The sequence below is a fragment of the Mesoplodon densirostris genome, chromosome 8, assembly GCF_025265405.1.
Source record: "Mesoplodon densirostris isolate mMesDen1 chromosome 8, mMesDen1 primary haplotype, whole genome shotgun sequence".
NCBI classification, from domain to species: domain Eukaryota; kingdom Metazoa; phylum Chordata; class Mammalia; order Artiodactyla; family Ziphiidae; genus Mesoplodon; species Mesoplodon densirostris.
In genome coordinates this window covers 7387591-7407584 of record NC_082668.1, presented here as the reverse complement: position 1 = coordinate 7407584, position 19994 = coordinate 7387591, and the positions used below count along the sequence as shown (strand labels likewise).

Here is a 19994-nt window from a genome sequence, read left to right as displayed (position 1 = left end):
GGGGGATGCATGGAGCCCCCCGTCCTGCATGGCCCATAAGCACCTAACCCCTGGACTTTCTGAAAGAAGACACAAGAGGACAGAGAGCCCTCCCCAGGAAAGGCCTGGGCAAGCACATCTCTCCAAGAGAGCATGAAACAAATGCATTTGCTAAAGCCCAATTATACAGTCACTATTAAAACGTGGCAGTTTTGCCTCTGGAACCATTTAGAACCAAACATGTCAGTAACCTTCCTTGTCAGAAACATTTGTTCAGGGGAAATGCAAGGGCATCCCACAAGCAGGGGAGCCCTCAGAGTCCACCAGGAACCCACGTTTCCCCCAGTGACGCCCCGTCGCCGCTGGGGACACCCACCTATTTGTTCGATGAGGTTCCTCCAGGAGTCGGCGGGAATGGGGTGGATCATCTGCAGGGCCTCGGTGAGCGTGGTGGGGCTGTCGGCGAGGGCCGGGCACTCCTCGGGTGTGGCCTCATTTCCCAGGGTGGAGGACGACTCGCTGCCAGAGAGAGAGGAGAGGCAGGAGCCGGTTATTTTTAAGCAACGACACACCTCGGCCAGCTCGCGAGAGGCGTCCGCACAGGCGGCCCTGGCCAGATGGACCCTGACTGGGATGTCCAGGCCGAGCGGCCGCCGCCGCTCCCTGCCACGCAGGCCCCACAGGCCCTTTTTGTCACCGCACCAGGGCGCGACCGGGTAATTCATTCCCACACCAGCCCGCCCAAACCTTCATGTTTTCGGAGCTCGCGGGCAGGCGTCGGAAACTTGGCGCATCCTGCCCGCTTCGCGGCTCCGCCCCGCCGCCCGGACGGGTCCCGCGGCCAGGGGCCCTGCGCTCGCTGCGCACCCCGCGCCGCTCGCTGTCACACGGCCCACGGCCCCCTTTGGGTAGCGATCCTCCAGTCCCAGGGCCATGCGGCGCGGAGAGGGGCCACCGAACGGGACGCGTGCGCGCTGGGCGCCCGAGAGAGGGCGCGGGAGGCGGCCCGGGGCAGGGACAGGGGTGTCGGCGGTCCGGCGGGGGAGCACCCCCGACCCCAGGCGGCGTGCGGGCACGATGGCTGCCGCGGGAGGAGTGAGGGGCTGCGGGGCCCGCGGGGCGGGGGGCGCGGGACAGGCAGTTCGGGTAGGCGTCCCCGGCCAGGGAACGCAAGCCGGGGCCACAGGCGCGCAGTGGTGGCGCGCAGGGGTCGGGACGGCCGCTCGTCCTCACCTGCCAGGGAGATGTCCCGCCGCTGAGTCGCGCGCGTCGCTCTCCGAGGTGGAGCTGTCGTGGTCCACGGCGCAGGCGGCGCTGAAGGCTGCGGCCAGCAGCTCCATGGGGGCCGGCAGCCAGGCAGGCTGTGGGGCCGGGTCGGGGACCGCGCTGGGGGCCCGGAGCCGGGCGGGGGGGCGACGAGCGGGCTCCGGAGCAGGGTCGCAGCGCGCTTAGCTGGAGCCGGAGCTGCCGCTGCCGCCGCCGCTGCCAAGAGCTCCAGCAAGGCGCCCCGGCGCGCGCCTGGAGGCTCCCGGGGTTGCCACGGCAACGGGGGAGGCGGGTGGGGCGCGCGCGGCGGGGGCGAGGCCCGGCGGTAGCCGGGCGGGGGAGCCTGGCCTTGGGCGCGACCCAGGGCCCGCGGGCGCCGACTGCTGCCCGGGACCGCCGGCCAGGTCCGCGCCTCCCTCCTCCGCCGCGGCTCTGCCCCGGCCGGGGAGACGAGGAGGGCAGGATATGGGTGGGGGCCGGCGAGCTGCGCCTTCGTCTTCCCCCCCCCTCCTCGCCGTCTGGCCAGATCCCGACAGCTCGCGGGGCGAGCTTGGAAGGTAGGGGCGAGGTGACCCTCTGCCCGGCGCGCCCTCGAACTTCCGCCTTGCCCACCCCACGCATCCTATGAGGTCCTTCACAGGGACCCGCCCGGAGACCCCCGCCTCTGTCGCTCCGGGCCCAGCCTCGAGGGACCCTCGAGGATATCCGCTCCTGACCTGACTATGGAGAGGGGGCCAGCGCGGAAGCCTCTCCCGGACGAGTCTGGCTGCCCCCAGCTGCCCCGAGGTCCTGGCAGCACGGGGTGGGTATAGGGGAGGGAGTGGAGGAGAAACAAAGTGCCCCCAAGCCTCCACCCGGTTTCCCTGCCCGGTCACATGACTTTCGGAATCTGCACCTTTGTGTTAGCTAGTTCAACTCGCTTCCCGATACAGAGAGCAAGCAAACATGGGAAACAGGAGTCGAGGGGAGTGTGAGTGGTCCCGTGTGACTTGGAAATCTAGAGGGACAACTCCAAAATCCGACTCCAAGTGCAGCAAGAGAACTGGAGCCCTCCCCGGTGGCCTTCTCTGAGGGCAGCCCCTCCGTTCTCCGCTCCCCTGGGCGGGGCAGGGTGCCGGGTGCCGGGACGGCGGCCTGCCTCTGCGGGCCAGAGTCAGTTCCCGCTCTTCGGAGGGTACCCGGGGGTGGGTGGGTTGTGCAGACCAAAGTGGAAAATCTTCTCGGCACCTTCCCCTGCACAGTCTACCCACGGGGCATTTGTTTAAATTAACAAATTCCTCGTTTTTCGATGCAAATACTTCTGCTGGGAGGGGTTTACTTACTAGTTAGTAGGTTGGCTTTAATGCATTCCTTAGCCAGCCGTCTAGAGCGCGGCAATTGTAAAGGGAGAGTTGGAGTGGAAAAGGAGAGAAAGCAGCTGAGCAAGGGGCCTTTCTGCCACGAGGGGAACTCCCTTTCCCAGACTTCAGCTGACGACGCCGGCGGTCCGTGCGCATTCCATCGGACTCCAGGAAAAGGTGCTCAGGTTGACGCAAACCAGTTCCTAAAGCTGCCTCTTAGCCCTCGTTCCCCTCGAGGGGCCTGAACGGACAGGTCTGATCTCCTCTTGCCCTTAAGGCCTCATAATATTTGCGTGACAACCACCTGGTCTTCTGTCTTTCCAACCCAAGCCACTCCTTTCCTTGACTCATTCTGCATATCTCGGGACAGCCCTCTCTTGAGCTCTACATTTTCATCGGTCCACTGGCAGTCTTCACCTAGATGTCTGCTAAACCCTCACATCCCCACCACCACCAGCAGCCAACCAGGAGGCCAGGCAGAACGCGAGGGACAGCCTCAACTGCCCCTGTACCTCCTGTCACCCCACATGTCAATGCCTCACTGAGCCCCCTGGATCCCCAAAAGCTTTCAAAGCTGTCCTCTCCTTGGTATTTAGACCTCTCCTTCTCTCTGTCCATCCTTCTCTCTGTCTCCTTTTTAACCTATGGGCCGGCTTTTGTCCCTCCCCTGCTTAAAAACCTCTGTTGGAGTTCCATCCCCTGTGGGCGAAGGCCGCTTTCTGCCTCTGTAATGGGCTCTTTACCAGGTGTCCCACTCCTTGCCATCTTCCTTGGCTAGAACTGCCCACCTTACCCCCCAAATCCTCACCGTTACTGGTTGAGGCTCCCTGGAGCATCCCCACCAGGCCCTTAACCCTGTATAACCAGCGGCATTGCCTGGCACTGTCATTCCCTGTGAAGAGGGCCATCCTTACACTAAGACATGGGCTCCTCTAGGGTGGGCACCCTGGTGTCCTACTCATCTTTCATCGGGGTCCAAGGAGGTGCACTGGCTGGGCAGTCACCAGGGCCTGCTGCTTTGCATGGTTTCACTGCCCTTGAAATTTGATGTAACACTAAATGGAAGCTGTCACTTTCACACTTGGTTGCACTGAGGAGAAAAGACTCATTTTTTTTTTAATCAGAAAATATTCAAGTGAATTACATGTATTAAGATGAGTATAATAAAACCTTCCAATTGAAAAATAAGCTAAAAATATCCTTCTAATTATAAAATCAGTTTAGAAAGTCACTGCGTTCTGAAGGCATATAACCTTAAGCTAAATTCCCCATGTTCTATTTTCAATCATACTTAGTGCTTATTGGGTAGGCTATTATTAAATCTCCATTTAACTGACATTTTGCTCTAAATCATTCACAAAATAAAGTATAGGTAAATATTTCAAATATTTATAGTTGATTAGTCCATAGTTGGTGCTCTATAAGCATTTGTTAAGGAATTAATGATATGTTTTAAAAAAATATTTAGTTATTTTATATATTTTATCTAAAGATTCTTTATTTCTTCCTTTGGGTTATAAAAGGTAAATATTGGAAACAAAGTGGATTCTTATTTATGTAGCAACCTCAGCCTTAATGCATTCTCATTTATGTTTATAAAATGTTACTTTATTCTGAGGGAGAATTGCTAGAAGCAGAAGGAAGTTTAGAAATGATCTGGTCCAACTCTTATTTTACAGGAAAAGAAGCAGAACCAGAGGGTTAACATGACAAGCCCAAGATCACAAAGCTGGCTAATGGCAGATTTTGGAAGTACGTGCTAATAAGTCAAGACTACCTTGTGTGGATTAAGGAACTGCAAGTTTCTGTTTTCTTATTCTAAATATTTTTAGGGTCATATGGTATGCCACCAGATTATTACAGGTTAAAACACATCTGTCGTCTTCAATCTAGTAGGAAAATGACTTTGTAGTGAGACGGTAATCCTCAAATATACATTTAAAAACTTCTAGAAACAGGTGCTTGTTAACTTTTAATTAACTATAGCTTTTAAATCCATAAACACAGTTTATTTTTGTCACTCTTAATAGACTTTTTCAGTTGCTTTGAAAATCAACAAATTTAAACCAGAGGAGCAGCACCAACAGTCAGTCCCCAGAAGGCTACAGGCTTGAGGCTCAATGGACCCCCCAAATCCAGGTGAAAGTTGGGAAAAGGACAAGATGTAGCCTCTCTCACTGCAGCTCCAAGAGAAACCATACTCAGTGGATAAAAAGACTTCCCCACAAGGAGACTCTCCGAATTTAGATTCTTCTGTTGTGTGGTTAGAAGTATTTTACTGGTGAGGTGGAGGGGGAGATCTTTCCTTACTTATTATCAGAAGGATAATTTGTAAATGTGGGATTGTAACACTTTACAGAAATAAGTTTAAAACACAATCAGGGGCTTCCCTGGTGGCGCAGTGGTTGAGAGTCCGCCTGCCGATGCAGGGGACACGGGTTCGTGCCCCGGTCTGGGAGGATCCCACATGCCACGGAGTGGCTGGGCCCATGAGCCATGGCCGCTGAGCCTGTGCATCCGGAGCCTGTGCTCCGCAACGGGAGAGGCCACAATGGTGAGAGGCCTGCGTACCCAAAAAAACAAAAAAACCAAACCAAAACAAAACAAAAAACACAATCAATTTATCCCTGTTTAGTAAAGAATTAATCTTACCCAAAGAGAGGTCTAACCTTTTCCTTGGGCTCCCGGGAGGTGACCTCTAAGCCATTGGAATGTCTGATAAGAGTGTCTTTGCTTACCTGGGGGCTGGGGCCACATCAGATAAGGTGGAGGCTTTGGGCCACGTGACAATAGCTCAACCTCCAGAGGGGCTGAAGACTGAGGTCAGCCATCTGGGTGGCCAACTAGTTCTAGCTGATGGAGCCCCAGTAAAAACTCTGAGCACCCAGGCTCAGATGAGCTTCCTGGTTGGCAATATTGTCACACATTGTTCCCTGGGAATGTTAGCTCTGTCCACAATTTCATGGGGACAAGACAACTGGAAGTTCCGAGTGGAACTTTTCTGGATTCTGTCCTATGCATCTCTACCCTTGTCTGATTTAAAACTGTAGCCTTTCACTGTAATAAGCCATAACCATCAGTAACAGCTCTTGAGTCCTTCTCATGAATTTTTGAACTGAGGGTGGTCTTGTGGGTTGTTCCCTAACTTTGCAAGCCTTGAATCTGGTTTAGAGTACAGTGACCACATTCCTCTTACAGCCTTCCTTTCCTTGGTCTCTCTTTCTCTCTGTCAATCTGCCCCGTACGCCGCTGCCAGGTTAGTTTCCCTCAAGCACATCTGTTTCCGCACGTCTGTTGTTTTCAGTGACTCCCCAGTACCTTGCTGGCACTTCATTGCTAATGGAGTTCATGTGCAGCCTGGACTCGGGCTGCCCGGTTGGGAGCTGGGTCACCCCTGAGAGCTCCCATGAGTCTGCCTTTGCTCTGTTAGCTCTGCCCTGTTATCACCCACTTGCATGGTTTCTCTTCCCAGTGACCTGAGATTTGGGGGTGGGGCAGCTCTGAAGATGTCATTTATTTCTGCATCCCCAGCATCCATCCCAGCCAGTAAGCATCAGGAAATAGTCAGTGAATAAGTAAATATGGGGAAGTTGGTAGGTGTTATGTGGACATGTCCTTGGTTTCATTCTTTCTTCTACAGTTACTGAGTCTAGCACTAGCACTCCCTTGGTGTTACATCTTGGCCTTCTTGGGTTAGAAGGTAATTCTTTCATTGCCCTCTTTGGGAACTAGCAGGTTTCTGGGGTTGGTGCCTCAAGCGTGGGGGAGGTAACTGACCTGCTGTGGTAAGTCAAAAAACCCATTAAAACTGGATTTGTTGTTTTGGTGAAGTGTTTTGTTTTTGTTTTGTTCTTTTTTGACGTGGTTGCTGTGGTGGACAGTTGTTATAGTTTTGGTTAAATAGGGAAAAGCCCATAGGGATGAAGAGATGCATACAAATCTTTGTCTGATTTAAGAAGATATGCGAGTGTTGGACAGGTTTCTGTGATCATGGGAAGTAGGCATCGCGGTCCGAGGGCTTAGCTGCCCAAGCTTCGATATTGCTCTGCTGAATACATTTTCAGAATCAAAAATAGGCAGCCAAGCTTTGCTCCACTTCCAGGCGTGAGAGGCGGCCGGGATGATGTTGTTTGGCTAGTGAAATGTCGGAATTTCCAAAGCAATTTGATGGTTCATGTGTCCTTAGTACTGTCCTTAAAAGGTTGAGACAAATGGTGGCCGTATCGTCAATTATGAGATGCAGACAGTTGTATGGCCTGGATAGAAATGTATTTCTCAAACAGGCTCCCCAAAATAACTCATGGATAAAACACTATCATGTTGTGTGTTTGTCTGAAACTGCGGAAAATGAGAGTGGGCCTGGGATGTGGGTTTCTTTGGAACATTCCTAACCAAGGAGCTGGGGACACATAGAGCCTGAGGATTTTGGCTATGGGTGATGTCATATACTTTTGACCAATAGGAGCATTTCTGAAATAAGGGGGACCTAAGAGAAAATACTGCTCTTTCCAGAATATGTTGAGGATGAAATTCGGAGGAAATGAGATTAGGAGTTGCCTTGGTACATTCCTAATCTAATAATTTACATTTTAAGTTGTGGCCATTAGGGTTTATACACTCTTAGTTGGAAATCAAACTGTAAAGGCATTGATAGCCCACTTCCTTCCACTCAAACATTTATTCATTTTAAATCACCTTACAAACTATAGAGTCAGATCTAATTTAGTACTATATGAATTAGAGCATTTTGTAAACTATAGTATATACTATACAAATAGAAAGTGATTTATTATTATTTAGGGAGCCTACATTTAACGCTAAAATACATTCGCTATTGTAATGGAGAATGCATTGCCATAACTATTAACCAAATGTAGCAAAACTATTTAAGATATGAAACAAGAAAGAAAAAGATGTCCATTCATAAATAAAATATACTTGAAGGAAAAGCATGCAGTTAACAAAATTAATAACTAGATGTTGTTCACACATTGTTCTTTGAAAATTGCAAATAATTGGATTTTAGAGAAATATTTTCCTTAACAAGAAGTAAGTAGCATGACAACTTTTCATTTCCTACCGAAGCAAACCACCTCGCCCTTAACATCCAGTAGAAAGAATGTTCTGTGTTGAGTCACCAGGACTAAATGTTCAAGGATTTAGAGTCTCATGAAAAGACCAATATGTCTTTGGTGGAGACTGGTCACTTTATGACAAGAGCTGTTAGAAGCACGAAGGAGGTGTCCCACCAGACAAAGTGCCTGGTTCCAGGTCCTTGACTGCCTGTCATCATGTTGATGAAAATGCCTTTCTTCCCAGGAATTCAAAGCTTTTGACTACTGTTGGGTATTTCTATTTGGAAGGCTCTAAAATAAGGGAACTGGGGACCACAGTGTACAACAAACAAATGAGTGTTATAATAAAGAGAAAGCACGATATTTCAAAAGCACAGCAGATACACAGCAATCAAAGAGTTTAAAAAATGATCAGCCAGTGTTAGCCAAGGCTTGGAAACTGTCGTTTGCCTCTGGAGGTGGGAGTGTGAATTGGTGCAACCTTTCTAGAGGGCATTCTGACACCCGTATCATAAATCTGCAAATGTTCATACTCTTTGGCAAAGAGATTCTAATTCTAGGAATGTATCCTAATGAACTGTAAGAATCCATGTGAAAAATTAGCTACAGAAATATTTATTACAGTGTTATTTATAATAGTGAAATATTTGGAGTAGCCTAAAAGTCCAATAATAGGAAATCGACTGTTTAAATTATGACATGTCTCTAAAATGGAATATCATTAAAATGATTTAGAAAATCTTTACTAATCTGGAAAGATGTCCATAATATATTGACTAGAAAAGCAGATTCCCAAACTGGATGGTAGCACGAACTTATTTTGTTTGTAAATAGAGTTATATATATGGACTTTTAAGCATACATATGTATTTGAAAAGGACTGGAAGAATGATCACCAAAAACATTTCATAGTACTTGTGGTTGATTGGCCAGATTCTGAGGGAATTTTCATCTTTTTACTCATATGTGTTTAAAAAAATTTTTTTTTTGCAATAAATGTGTCACTTATGTAATAAGGGGAAAAAAGTTACTTAAAAAATCAATCCCTTAATGTGCATACATCTAGAACATGAGTGTAAAGTGTTCACATAAACATAGGGAATCCTGATGAACTTGAAAAAGGAGGCTTAGCTATTTTGTGTTCTCTAGATTTACTTGGGGGAAAACACCTCAATTCATTACATAAACCTATCTTTTAAAAAGCTCTTCAGTTTCCAAAGAATCACAAATTCAAATTTTGCAGTAGATTACTTCCTGGCAATCTCTAAAATTAAAGCACTTACCTGATATTTTAATCTGCCTGGTTGTAAAAATAGTCCCTTTTCCAGAAATTCCCCTTTTCCTTCCATAAACCCACATGAACAACTCCTAACCAGAATGCTCCTTCCTTTTCCACTGAAGTCCTGGTCCCATGGAAGGAGTCATCAAAGAAATAACTGCCTCCCATCAAAGGCAGGTCTCCTAACACCACAAGCCTTTACCTGCCCTTCTGCATGGCTATATCCCACCTGGGCTGGCGCAAATGCCACCTCCTCCATGAAGCCCACCCTGCATCCTATCTCATGGCAGGCTGTATTTGCTCACTTAGGGTCTCCTGTAGCACCTCACCAGGGTTGTCTTTAAGGCGTGATCGTATTCTTGGAGAATGAATTCTCTGTCCTCCTGGACTGTTCATGGATACAGGACTCAGCCTGATTGATGTCCACCCCCTCACTGTGCCTGCAGAGACCTTGTACATCCTGGAAGCTCAAGACATAGTCACCAAATGGAGGTGGAGTGGAGGAGGCTTGAAAGCACAGGCGTTCTTTTGGTCTCATCCCAGTGCTTGGTAAATTACAGTCATAGAAACATTTACAAACCCTTTCCTTTCACCCACTAAATACAAACTTCCTGTCCTTGCTACTGCCTTAACAGGTGAGTGCACTGTTAGTTGAAGTACCATCCCTTCCCGGGGTAAACTTCAGTTTACCAGCAAAGAAGTGAAATTTCACTTTTGTTTCTTTACCTATATACTGTTCACCCCTCCCCTGAGCTGACCGGTTGATGCTTCTTTTCCTAATTTTAAACCCATGTCTCATTTTTTCCACGCAGTGAAGATTGCATGCTAAGTTATTGCTATTTCTAAAGTGTTGCTCAGCCCTTGGAGTAGCTTTTATTTGTCACAGTGTCAGTGGGATCTCGAGGCTTATTTCTTTGTTAGGCTCAGGGTAAAGAGATGGTCTTTATTAGTCTCCCTTTTCTTCCTAACCATGAGGGTCTTTTGTAGGGGGTCTCAGAAGAGGGTCTTAAGCTCGCCAGAAATACATTCTTCCCTTTGAAATTAGCACTTGTTCTTTAAAAAGAAAGAGGCTCTAACCTGTCATCAGTTGAGTGTTTTCTGTAAGAAGTGATGGATTTTTACCAGGAGAGAGGAAAGCCTCCTAGACACAGTGAGTCAGGGAAACAATAGAACCGAACTGGAAAATTCCTTCCTGTTGGGAGCACCTGAGAATACATGGTGTCCCTTCCGTAACCTAAGGCCTTCATTTCAGCACTTCACATGTTGTGAATCTCCACCAGCTGTGTGCGGGTCTTAAAGATGGAGTGCTCTAAATTTTCTGTTATGACCGAATTGAAAATCTTCAGGACAAACAGGCACTTGTGCATTGCTGATGGGAGAGCAGAACTGTCCAACCTCATATGGAAGGGAATTTGACCCTAACTAACAGAACCACGTATGTGCAATGGACTGAGTGTTTGTGTCCCCCTCAAATTCGTATGCTGAAATCTTAACTCCCCAAGGTGCTGGAAGTGGGGCTTTTGGAAGATGATTAGGTCAGGAGCGTGGGGTCATCATCAACGAGATTAGTGCCCTTATAAAAGAGACCCCAGAGAGATCCCTCGTCTTGGTCTTGGCTTTCTCAGCCTCCAGAACTGTGAGAAATAAGTGTTTGCTGTTTACAAGCCACCCAGTCTATGCTATTTTGTTAGAGTGGCACAGTTGGACTGAAACAACATGCATTTCCCCTTTGACCCAGCAATTCCATTTCTTAGAATTACCCTGAAGACACGCCCTGAAATACAAAATAAGATGTGCAGAAGGTCATTCTTCATGACATTATTTTTTAGAGCAAAATATTGGAAACAACCTACATAACCATCCAAAGAAGATTGGTTGACTACACCATGGTATAGTCACCCAACGAAGTCCTATGTAGCAGAATCGAGAATGAGGAAGGCGTTTCTGAACGGGTATGGAGTGATTTCCAGTGCTACGTGAAAGAAGCAAGGTATGGAAGAGCACATGCAGTTTGTGAACTAAAGAAGAGGAAGTCATACAATTACACACCCCACCCCACCCCATCCCAAACGAGAAACACGGGAAGGAAAGAAGAGAAACCAGTAAAGATGGTTATTTCCAGAGCTGGGGTAGAGAGTAAGACCTTTCTGAGTGTACCGTCTATATAGTTCTGAATATATAACCATGTAGATGTTTTATGTATTCAAATAATTTTTAAAAATATAAAAGTATGGGGGGTAAAATCAAAGCCTAGAATTGAAAATAAACTGAAACAGATGAACTGAAGTAATTATCAAGTTGATAATATAACAACATAAAAAAATTCAAGTAACTTTTTAATGTAGTTCTCTGTCTTTGTGCCATTACTGAGATCTATTCTAGGACTAAAAAAAGCAAAGACATTTTAAACTTTACTTTGTAGGTGTGGCGGGTTGAATTGTGTCCCCTGAAAAGATATGTTGAGGTCCTAATGCCTCGTACCTTGAATGTGACTTGATTTGGAAATAGGGTCTTTGCAGATGTATTGACGTTAAGATGATATCATACTGATTAGCCCTAATCCAACAACTGGTGTCTTTATAAGAAGAGGGAAAATTGGACACAGAGACACAGACACACAGACGGGAGAACACTATGTGAAGACGTTGGCAGACATTGGAGTGATGCATCTACAAGCTAAGGAACGCCAAGTGTTGCCAGCAACCACCAGAATCTAGGAGAGAGGCATGGGGCAGGTTCAGAGGGAGTGTGGCCCTGCCTTGACTTTGGACTTCTGGTCTCCAAGACTGTGAGAGAACAAAGTTCTGTTCTTAAGCCACCCAGTTTGTGGTCGTTTGTTGCAGCGCCTTAGGAAACTAATACAGTAGATTCATTATTGGTTATGATATAGGTAGATTAATTGTGAAATTCTTCTTTGAGTATTTATAGAATAGAGCATTATCCTAGAATACATTGATGTTGAGACCCAAGGGCCTCACTGTTAGAAAAAGGAGATGAAACTATGGAATAGGGAGAGAGGAGGAATGCCGTGTGTCGGGTTGGAATTGAAGGTGTCCCTATGAGCGCACATGCATGCACACACACACAAGCACAAACACGTTTCCTCGCTCCGTCCACTGAAATGTCCTAGAAGCGATGACCTTCCAGTCGTAAGGAGCACATACAGCCTGAAGATCTTGGTTTCTAAGTATCGTTCTGCACTAAAACTAGGGCTCCTTGGAGAAATGGTTGACTTCAGGTCTGGGATGTAGAAATTATATAAAGTATCTTCCTGTGTCAGGAAGTAAGGAAATGCTCAAGGACATGAAGGAATGTGTCAAAGGGACATAATAGCCAGCTTAAAGGGGCTCTTACTGGCCAAATTAGTGACAGTAATGGATTCACTGGACGGGTTGAATTAAACAACAACAATCAACCACCGTGAATCCAGAGTGAAACTCAAAACCAAAATAGAACCAAAAACAGAGGTCTTCTTTGCAGAAGGATATGGACTAATACAAGTAGGAGGAATAACGGAACCTTCTCATTTTACAATTTCCAATGTCATGGTTGATACAGGAAGGATCATTAATGGATGTTAAAAGCCACTGAGTGAAAGATTAATAGGAAAGGATATTTACATGTTCTCAAACTATCACTTGCCAGATAACCTATTAGTTGCAAAAGGAAAAATTGTACCTTTACTTTGGAGCAGTCTGGAAGCTCCTGAATTAACCAAATGATCAAACTTAACCTCAGGAATATCAGGCCAGCTGACATTAGTGCCTCTTGATGGGGTGCAGTTTGAAGTACACACCACCTAGATGCATTCTTGCTAAAAATGTTTAACCTGAATGTAACCAAGTGTCTAGCCCTAACTTTCAGTTTAAAGAAAATATAGGGAGTAAAGGAACAGGTTAAAAGTCTGCACAAGGAAGCAGTCAGACACACAATGGGGGCCATTCTGCAATTGATAAGCCTGGATTTTCGCAAAGTCAGTCATGGAAAAAAATGGGGAGACTGTTGAGATTATAGGAGTCTAAAGAGAACATCTGACAAATGCAGTGCTCAGAATTTAATTAGACCTTTATTCACAAATCCCAGCTGTAAAAGACATTTTGTGGGGAATTCCCTGGTGGTCCAGTGGTTAGGACTTGGAGCTTTCACTGCAGTGGCCCGGGGTTCAATCCCTGGTCAGGGAACTGAGATCCCATAAGCTACTCAGCAGAGCCACAAAAAAAAAGAAAACAGACATTTTGGGGACAGTTGGAAGAAATTTGAATATAGACTGGCTAGTAGATAGATTATGGAATGATTGTGAATCTTCTTAGGTGTGATCATGGCATTGTGATTATGTAGAAGAATACTGATTCCTAGAAGCTTTGCACTGGATATTTAGGGGTGATGTGTTTTATGCCTGCAATTTACTGTCCTATGGTTTAGTGGAAACAGAAGAGGGAGAAAGAGAATACAAATATGCAAGGTGTTAATAATTTAGGAGGTCTAGGTTGAGGGTATATCTGTAGGTTAAATTTCTTTCTTTATAAGAAGTTGGGGGAAAGGAAAAATGTATTTAGAGAAAGGGCACATTTGGTTTAAAAAAACTGTATTAACAATCAATTTTTAATGCAGTCGGATGTAAAGTATAGAATATTGAGTTAGGGATGGTATACAGGCAGAGGGAACGAAGTGGCCTTTGCTAGTCACCTTGCCAAGCTTGGGAGACCCTACTGGAATGGGAGCCCCAGGAAGGCAGAGCTTTTGGTCTCCTGTGTCCGCTACTGACCCCCTGGTACCTAGAGCAAAGCCTGGATCATAGTAGGTGCTCAACAGGCATCTGTCTGACACAATGAAGTGTAAATAGCTCAATGATAAATACCTTTGTCTGATTTCTGATTATTATTTTAGGATAGACTCTTGGTCAAGATTAAGAAGATTTTTATTGCTTTTCACATATTTCATGAAATTAAAAAATGTTATGCCAGTTTACACCCAACCAGTGTCTCTCTCTGTACCCTTTCCAGTATTCAATATTTGAATTTTAAGCAATTTTTCAATTTGGTACATGAAAAATGAAACCTTGTACTGTTTTGAATTTTTTTTCTTTACTAGTAAAGTTGGTTTTTTGTGTGTGTTTATGATGGCTTTGTATTTTTCTTTAGTGAATAATCTTTTTGAAACTGAGTAATTATTAGTCAAATCCATTTCACCTGCCTTCAATAATTAAGGTCATTTTAAGACTTGCATGTCTTCCAAATGGCACTTAGCATAAACAGTGAGATGTTTGCCTGAGTTGTTTCCGAGGAACTTGGAGTCAGCTGCCTCTAGTTTGAGCTGAGCTGAAAGTCAGCCGCATCTAGTTAGAGATGGGCTGGTTAAGACTGGATAGGACCACTGACCCTCCAACTGGGCACGAACAAGTGGGTGACCCTTTGACGTCAGAAGCCTGAAAACCCCACCCTCAGATCGTGCTAAGAGCCTCCATTGTTGGACGTGTAGAGGCCTGTAGCTTAGTTACACCTGAGCAGGGTGATAATGACTGCACCTTTTCCCAATTTCCTTTCCCCACTCTCCCACACTCCCCGTGCTTCCCATGCTCCCCACATGTGTCGGCCCATCCTTTTTCTTTATAAACCCTCTCTTTGCTGCAAACCTCGGAGCCTCAGCGTTTTGGCTTGCTGTGTGTGGGGTGGACCCAGCCTGGTTCGGTAATGTTTTTCTTTTGCTTGTTTTGTTTTGTTTTTAAATTTATTTATTTAATTTATTTATTTTTGGCCTCATCGTGTCTTTGTTGCTGCGCGAGGGCTTCCTCTAGTTGCGGCCAGCAGGGGCTACTCTTCAGTGCTGTGCGGGGGCTCCTCACTGCGGTGGCCTCTCTTGTTGCAGAGCACGGGCTCTAGGTGCGCGGGCTTCAGTAGTTGTGGCTCGCGGGCTCTAGAGCGCAGGCTCAGTAGTTGTGGCTCGCGGGCTCTAGAGCGCAGGCTCAGTAGTTGTGGCACACGGGCTTAGTTGCTCTGCGGCATGTGGGATCTTCCCGGACCAGGGCTCAAACCTGTGTCCCCTGCATTGGCAGGCGGATTCTTAATCACTGCGCCACCAGGGAAGCCCTCTTTTGCTTGTTTTAATTTTAGGGTTTTTATGGTTTTCCAATGGATTTGTAAATTCAGTGAGCTGTGTTGTTTGTATACGTTTTTTAAAAAACGTAGCCTGGGAATGCCCTGTCGGTCCAGTGGTTAGGACTCTTGAGCTCTCAGTGCTGAGGGCCTGGGTTCAATCCCTGGTTAGGGAACTAAGATCCCACAAGCTGCACAGCATGGCCACAAAAATTAAACAAACAAATAAATAAACAAATTAATTAATTTTAAAAACATGGCCCATTTTGTAGGAAACGAACATTTCTACAATATGTGTGAGTGGAAGTATCAGCGGGGCTGCTGGGGCTGCCGAGGGATGGGCAGTGGGGTTGGCTCTGCAGCCACTCTCCCTTGACAGCCCGCCCCGGGATTCCTGGCTTCACTTTCCCACTGGGGTGTGGGGCAGGGTGTTAGGTGATGAGGGTCTGGGGGAGCAGAGGAAGGCCTGACAGGGTCTTTTGGTCCAGCCCCTGCCTCCAGCCAGGCTAGAAGAGCTGTATTCCGATTTTACAGAAGGGACAACCAGGGGGGCAGGACCTCTCTCCATGGACATGTGCTGTTCCGGGGCCACCAGGGCAAGGAGAGGGTCAGGGGAGGGTCTTAGTCCTGACAGTTGCTGTGACCTCAGGTTACTTCCAGGAGGTCCCCTCCCACTGCCTATCCCCCTGCCCTCCTCTGAGACAGTTTGTTCTGAAACTGTCACCATCAAAACCAGACTTGCCTTGTCTGCTGGTTCAGTCTCTTTCACCAACAGATGATTGATTTCACCACATACTTCAGAAAAAAAGGAAGAACAGCTGACAAATGTGTATCAGCTGCCAAGTATCCAGTAATTAATTCCACGAGTGATTGCTGAGCATCCACACTCTGAGCCCCTGCAGACGACTAGGCCTCCGCACCCACTGGAGCATCTAACACGCAGCTGCCTGTTATTGACTTTATTTTTATTTTATTTTTATTTTATTTTTACAAATTACTTGCTATTTATTTCTTTGCAGAGTTTGGCCGAAATACATTGATTTTAAAAATTATTATCTATTTTCTTTCTGTATAATAGATGGAGCATTAAATATATTTGTTTTTCTTTTTTTAACATCTTTATTGGAGTATAATTGCTTTACAATGGTGTGTTAGTTTCTGCTTTATAACAAAGTGAATCAGTTATACATATGCATATGTTCCCATATTTCTTCCCTCTTATGTCTCCCTCCCTCCCACCCTCCCTATCCCACCCCTCTAGGTGATCGCAAAGCACCGAGCTGATCTCCCTGTGCTATGCGGCTGCTTCCCACTACCTATCTATTTTACGTTTGGTAGTGTATATTTGTCCATGCCACTCTCTCACTTTGTCACAGCTTACACTTCCCCCTCCCCATATCTTCAAGTCCATTCTCTAGTAGGTCTGTGTCTTTATTCCCGACTTACCCCTAGGTTCTTCATGACATTTTTTTTTTCTTAGATTCCATATATATGTGTTAGCAACAAGACCAAAAGACAACCCTCAAAATGGGGGAAAATATTTGCAAATGAAGCAACTGACAAAGGATTAATCTCCAAAATATACAAGCAGCTCATGCAGCTCAATAACAAAAAAACAAACAACCCAATCCAAAAATGGGCAGAAGACCTAAATAGACATTTCTCCAAAGAAGATATACAGATTGCCAACAAACACTTGAAAGAATGCTCAACATCATTAATCATTAAAGAAATGCAAATCAAAACTACAATGAGGTATCACCTCACACCAGTTAGACTGGCCATCAATCAAAAACTACAAACAATAAATGCTGGAGAGGGTGTAGAGAAAAGGGAACCCTCTTGCACTGTTGGTGGGAATGTGAATTGGTACAGCCACTATGGAGAACAGTATGGAGGTTCCTAACAAAACTAAAAATAGAACTACCATATGACCCAGCAATCCCACTACTGGGCATATACCCAGAGAAAACCATAATTCAAAAAGAGTCATGTACCAAGATGTTCACTGCAGCTCTATTTATAATAGCCAGGACATGGAAGCAACCTAAGTGTCTACTGACAGATGAATGGATAAAGAAGATGTGGCACATATATACAATGGAATATTACTCAGCCATAAAAAGAAACGAAATTGAGTTATTTGTAGTGAGGTGGATGGACCTAGAGTCTGTCATACAGAGTGAAGTAAATCAGAAAGAGAAAAACAAATACCATATGTTATTGACTTTAAATGGTCATTATGTGCAAGCCCCAAAACAACAAACAACACCATGCTGATAATATTACACTGATGGTTTCTGAAAAGATGCTTGTTGAGGGCCCATTATTTCATCTATAGTTGCTGAAGGATTTATTTTATTGACTTACCCATCATAGAGGCCTAGTAAATACTTCTTGAAAAATTACTGGATAAATTGTACACTTAAAGTTGTAAACAGATTTTCTTTGTTTAAAAGTTATCTTAATTATGGGAATGGAAGAATTTCTTTACGAATCTGATAACTTTAAGGGGAAATTTCAGTTAATACTTGGCATCTTTATTTTTCTTTTTTCAAGGAGGCCGGGTTTTAATATGGGGTATCCTAGGTCAGATTCCCTTGAGGTAAAGATTCGAGTGCAGATGACTCCTTAAGGAAGAGCTCCCAGGAGAAACGAGCGAGGGAGTGGAGAAGCAGGACAGGGAGAAGAAGTGCCAAGCAGAGGGTTTCAGGCAGAGCCCCAGTCTCAGCTGCCCCCACAAGAGTGTGGGACATTAACTGCCCCTCGGTCACAAGGAAGCTGGAATTTTATACTGTGGTGTCAGTCATTGCCTGAGGGCTGTGAGGGCCCTGCATGTGTGTGTGTGTGTGTGTGTGTGTGTGTGTGTGTGTGTGTGTGTGTGTAGTGTCCCAGATGGCAGGAGAACAGGAGAAAGGCGGATGGGGTCAGAGGGATATGATGCCAAGCATTCTGCCCAGCATATTGTGTATATGGGTAGAATTTACCTTCTAGCCCAGTTTATAGAATGTTCCCAATGTATTAGTTATCTATTGCCGTGTAACAAATGGCCCCATGACTTTGCAGCTTACAGCAACATTTATTCTCTCCTGGGCCAGGAAGCACATGTTTCTTTCATGGGGATGCAGTCCAGCTGCTGCCATGTGGGCCTTTCTTGGGCTACCCAGTGTCCTCATGACACGGAAGCTGGTTTCCCCAGAGCGAGTGATCCACAATAGGGAGAGACTAATGCCTGCTGCCTTTTATGACCTTGACTCTAATTTACATGCCTTTAAGCCTTCCTATCAGTTAGAAGTGGTCATGAAGTCCAGCCCACACTCAATAGGAGGCCATGAATACTGGGCAGTGGGGTCACTGGGTGTCTTGGAGGAGGAATACCCCACATTCCTTGAGCTTTTTGCCAGAAAATTCTGAGGACAACCAGTGTCGCTGTCCCATTGTGTGTTTGACACTCGCCAAAGCAAAGACTGCAAAGTGGATAAAGACACTGGGTCCTTTCTGCCAAAGCTGCTGTCCCTTTAGCCCTCTCTGGTTGACCAGGAGTTACCCTCCGGCAGCACGGGATTTTCCACACATGCATCATCCCAGACACTTCCTGTGGCCCTCTTTAGATGTAGCAGACTCTTTCTGTAAAATGAATTACCTGTGATTTGCTGTTCCGCCTTGAACCCAAACCCAGCATCTCATTTTCTTGGTTCACACACAGGTTCTTACATGTCTCCCCAGGCCAGGTGTGATGGCCTTGTCTCGGCTGGCATGTGACTTTGCAACCTGGGAAGACCTGACTCCTGGCATAGTAATTAAACTTGGCCACAATAGAGCATGTGATTATTCTACAGTGTGGAGTCAAGATCTTAATTTGGAGGTTTTATAGTTGCATGACTGGCAGTGTCAGGATTTAGGAGACAGGCAGTGCCAATTACCCACGTCAGACAGGAGAAAAGCAAGGGGGGAGGTCTGACACTCCCAGGGTGCTGCGTGCTGCCTGCTCTTGGTGCCACCAGGGTGCCGAGGGCCACATCACTTGCTCTTTTCTCTCTCTAGCCGGCACACCCCGCCCGTCACCCCCCAATTCCCTTATGTTCAGTGGAAATCCCCATACATTGTTTATAGGTGAAAGAAGTCATTTCTCCTGTGGATTCTTGTATGAAAGATGACTTGATCAATGGTATTGCTGTAGTCAGTGTGACGGGCAATTTTGAGTGGCAGTTTTTTATGGTATCTCCTTTTTTAAACTTCAAGTGTAGTTGATTTACAATACTAGTTTCAGGTGTACAACATAGTACTTCAATGTTTTTACAGATTATGCTCCATTAAACTCCATTAAAGTTGTTATAAAATATTGGCTATATTCTCTGTGCTGTGCATTACATCCTTGTATCTTATTTATTTTATACCCAGTGGTTTGTGTCTCTTAATCCCTTTCCCCCATCTTGTCCCTCCCCCTCTCCCCACTGGCTACCACTAGTTTGCTCTCTGTATCTGTGAGTCTGTTTCTGTTTTGTTCATTTGTTTATTTTTTAGATGTCACATGAGTGAAAACATACAGTATTTGTCTGTCTGTGGCTGACTTATACCATAAGCCAGAGGCAGGACATTGAAGTGAGGCTTAGTGGAGGCTTTGCTGCTAGAGTTGAAAGGTGGAGGGAAAGCACAGAGCCCTGTGAGGGCCTGGTGCCGTCCAGGGACAAAATCCAGGTTACCAAAGGATAAAAGGGCCGCAAAACCTTCAGCTGCCACCAGGAGGGTTCTGTTGGTGACAGGCTGGGGCTCACACCTCAGGCAAGGAACCTGTGTGTTCTGCGTGGTGATTAAGGCAGCTCTTTAAAAATAAAGCCAGTGGGGCTTCCCTGGTGGAGCAGTGGTTAAGAATCCACCTGCCAATGCAGGGGACATGGGTTCGATCCCTGGTCCGGGAAGATCCCACATGCCACGGAGCAACTAAGTCCGTGTGCCATGACTA

The 19994-nt window shown here is 46.1% G+C and overlaps 1 protein-coding gene across 2 annotated transcripts in view; it reads right to left on the bottom strand.

The window, feature by feature from the left end:
• The window catches only part of NGEF (neuronal guanine nucleotide exchange factor), an 80666-nt gene that overhangs the window by 39529 nt on the left and 21143 nt on the right, over positions 1-19994 (bottom strand). The window contains exons 1-2 of one of the 2 annotated variants that reach the window (XM_060106435.1): positions 1213-1334; positions 356-498 (exon numbers count right to left, since the gene is read on the bottom strand). In XM_060106435.1, the coding sequence (XP_059962418.1) occupies positions 356-498; positions 1213-1319 (250 nt within the window). In that variant the 5' untranslated portion in view covers positions 1320-1334. Of the gene's footprint in view, positions 1-355; positions 499-1212; positions 1335-19994 lie in introns of those variants that run through there. The other variant, XM_060106434.1, reaches the window with a different exon arrangement.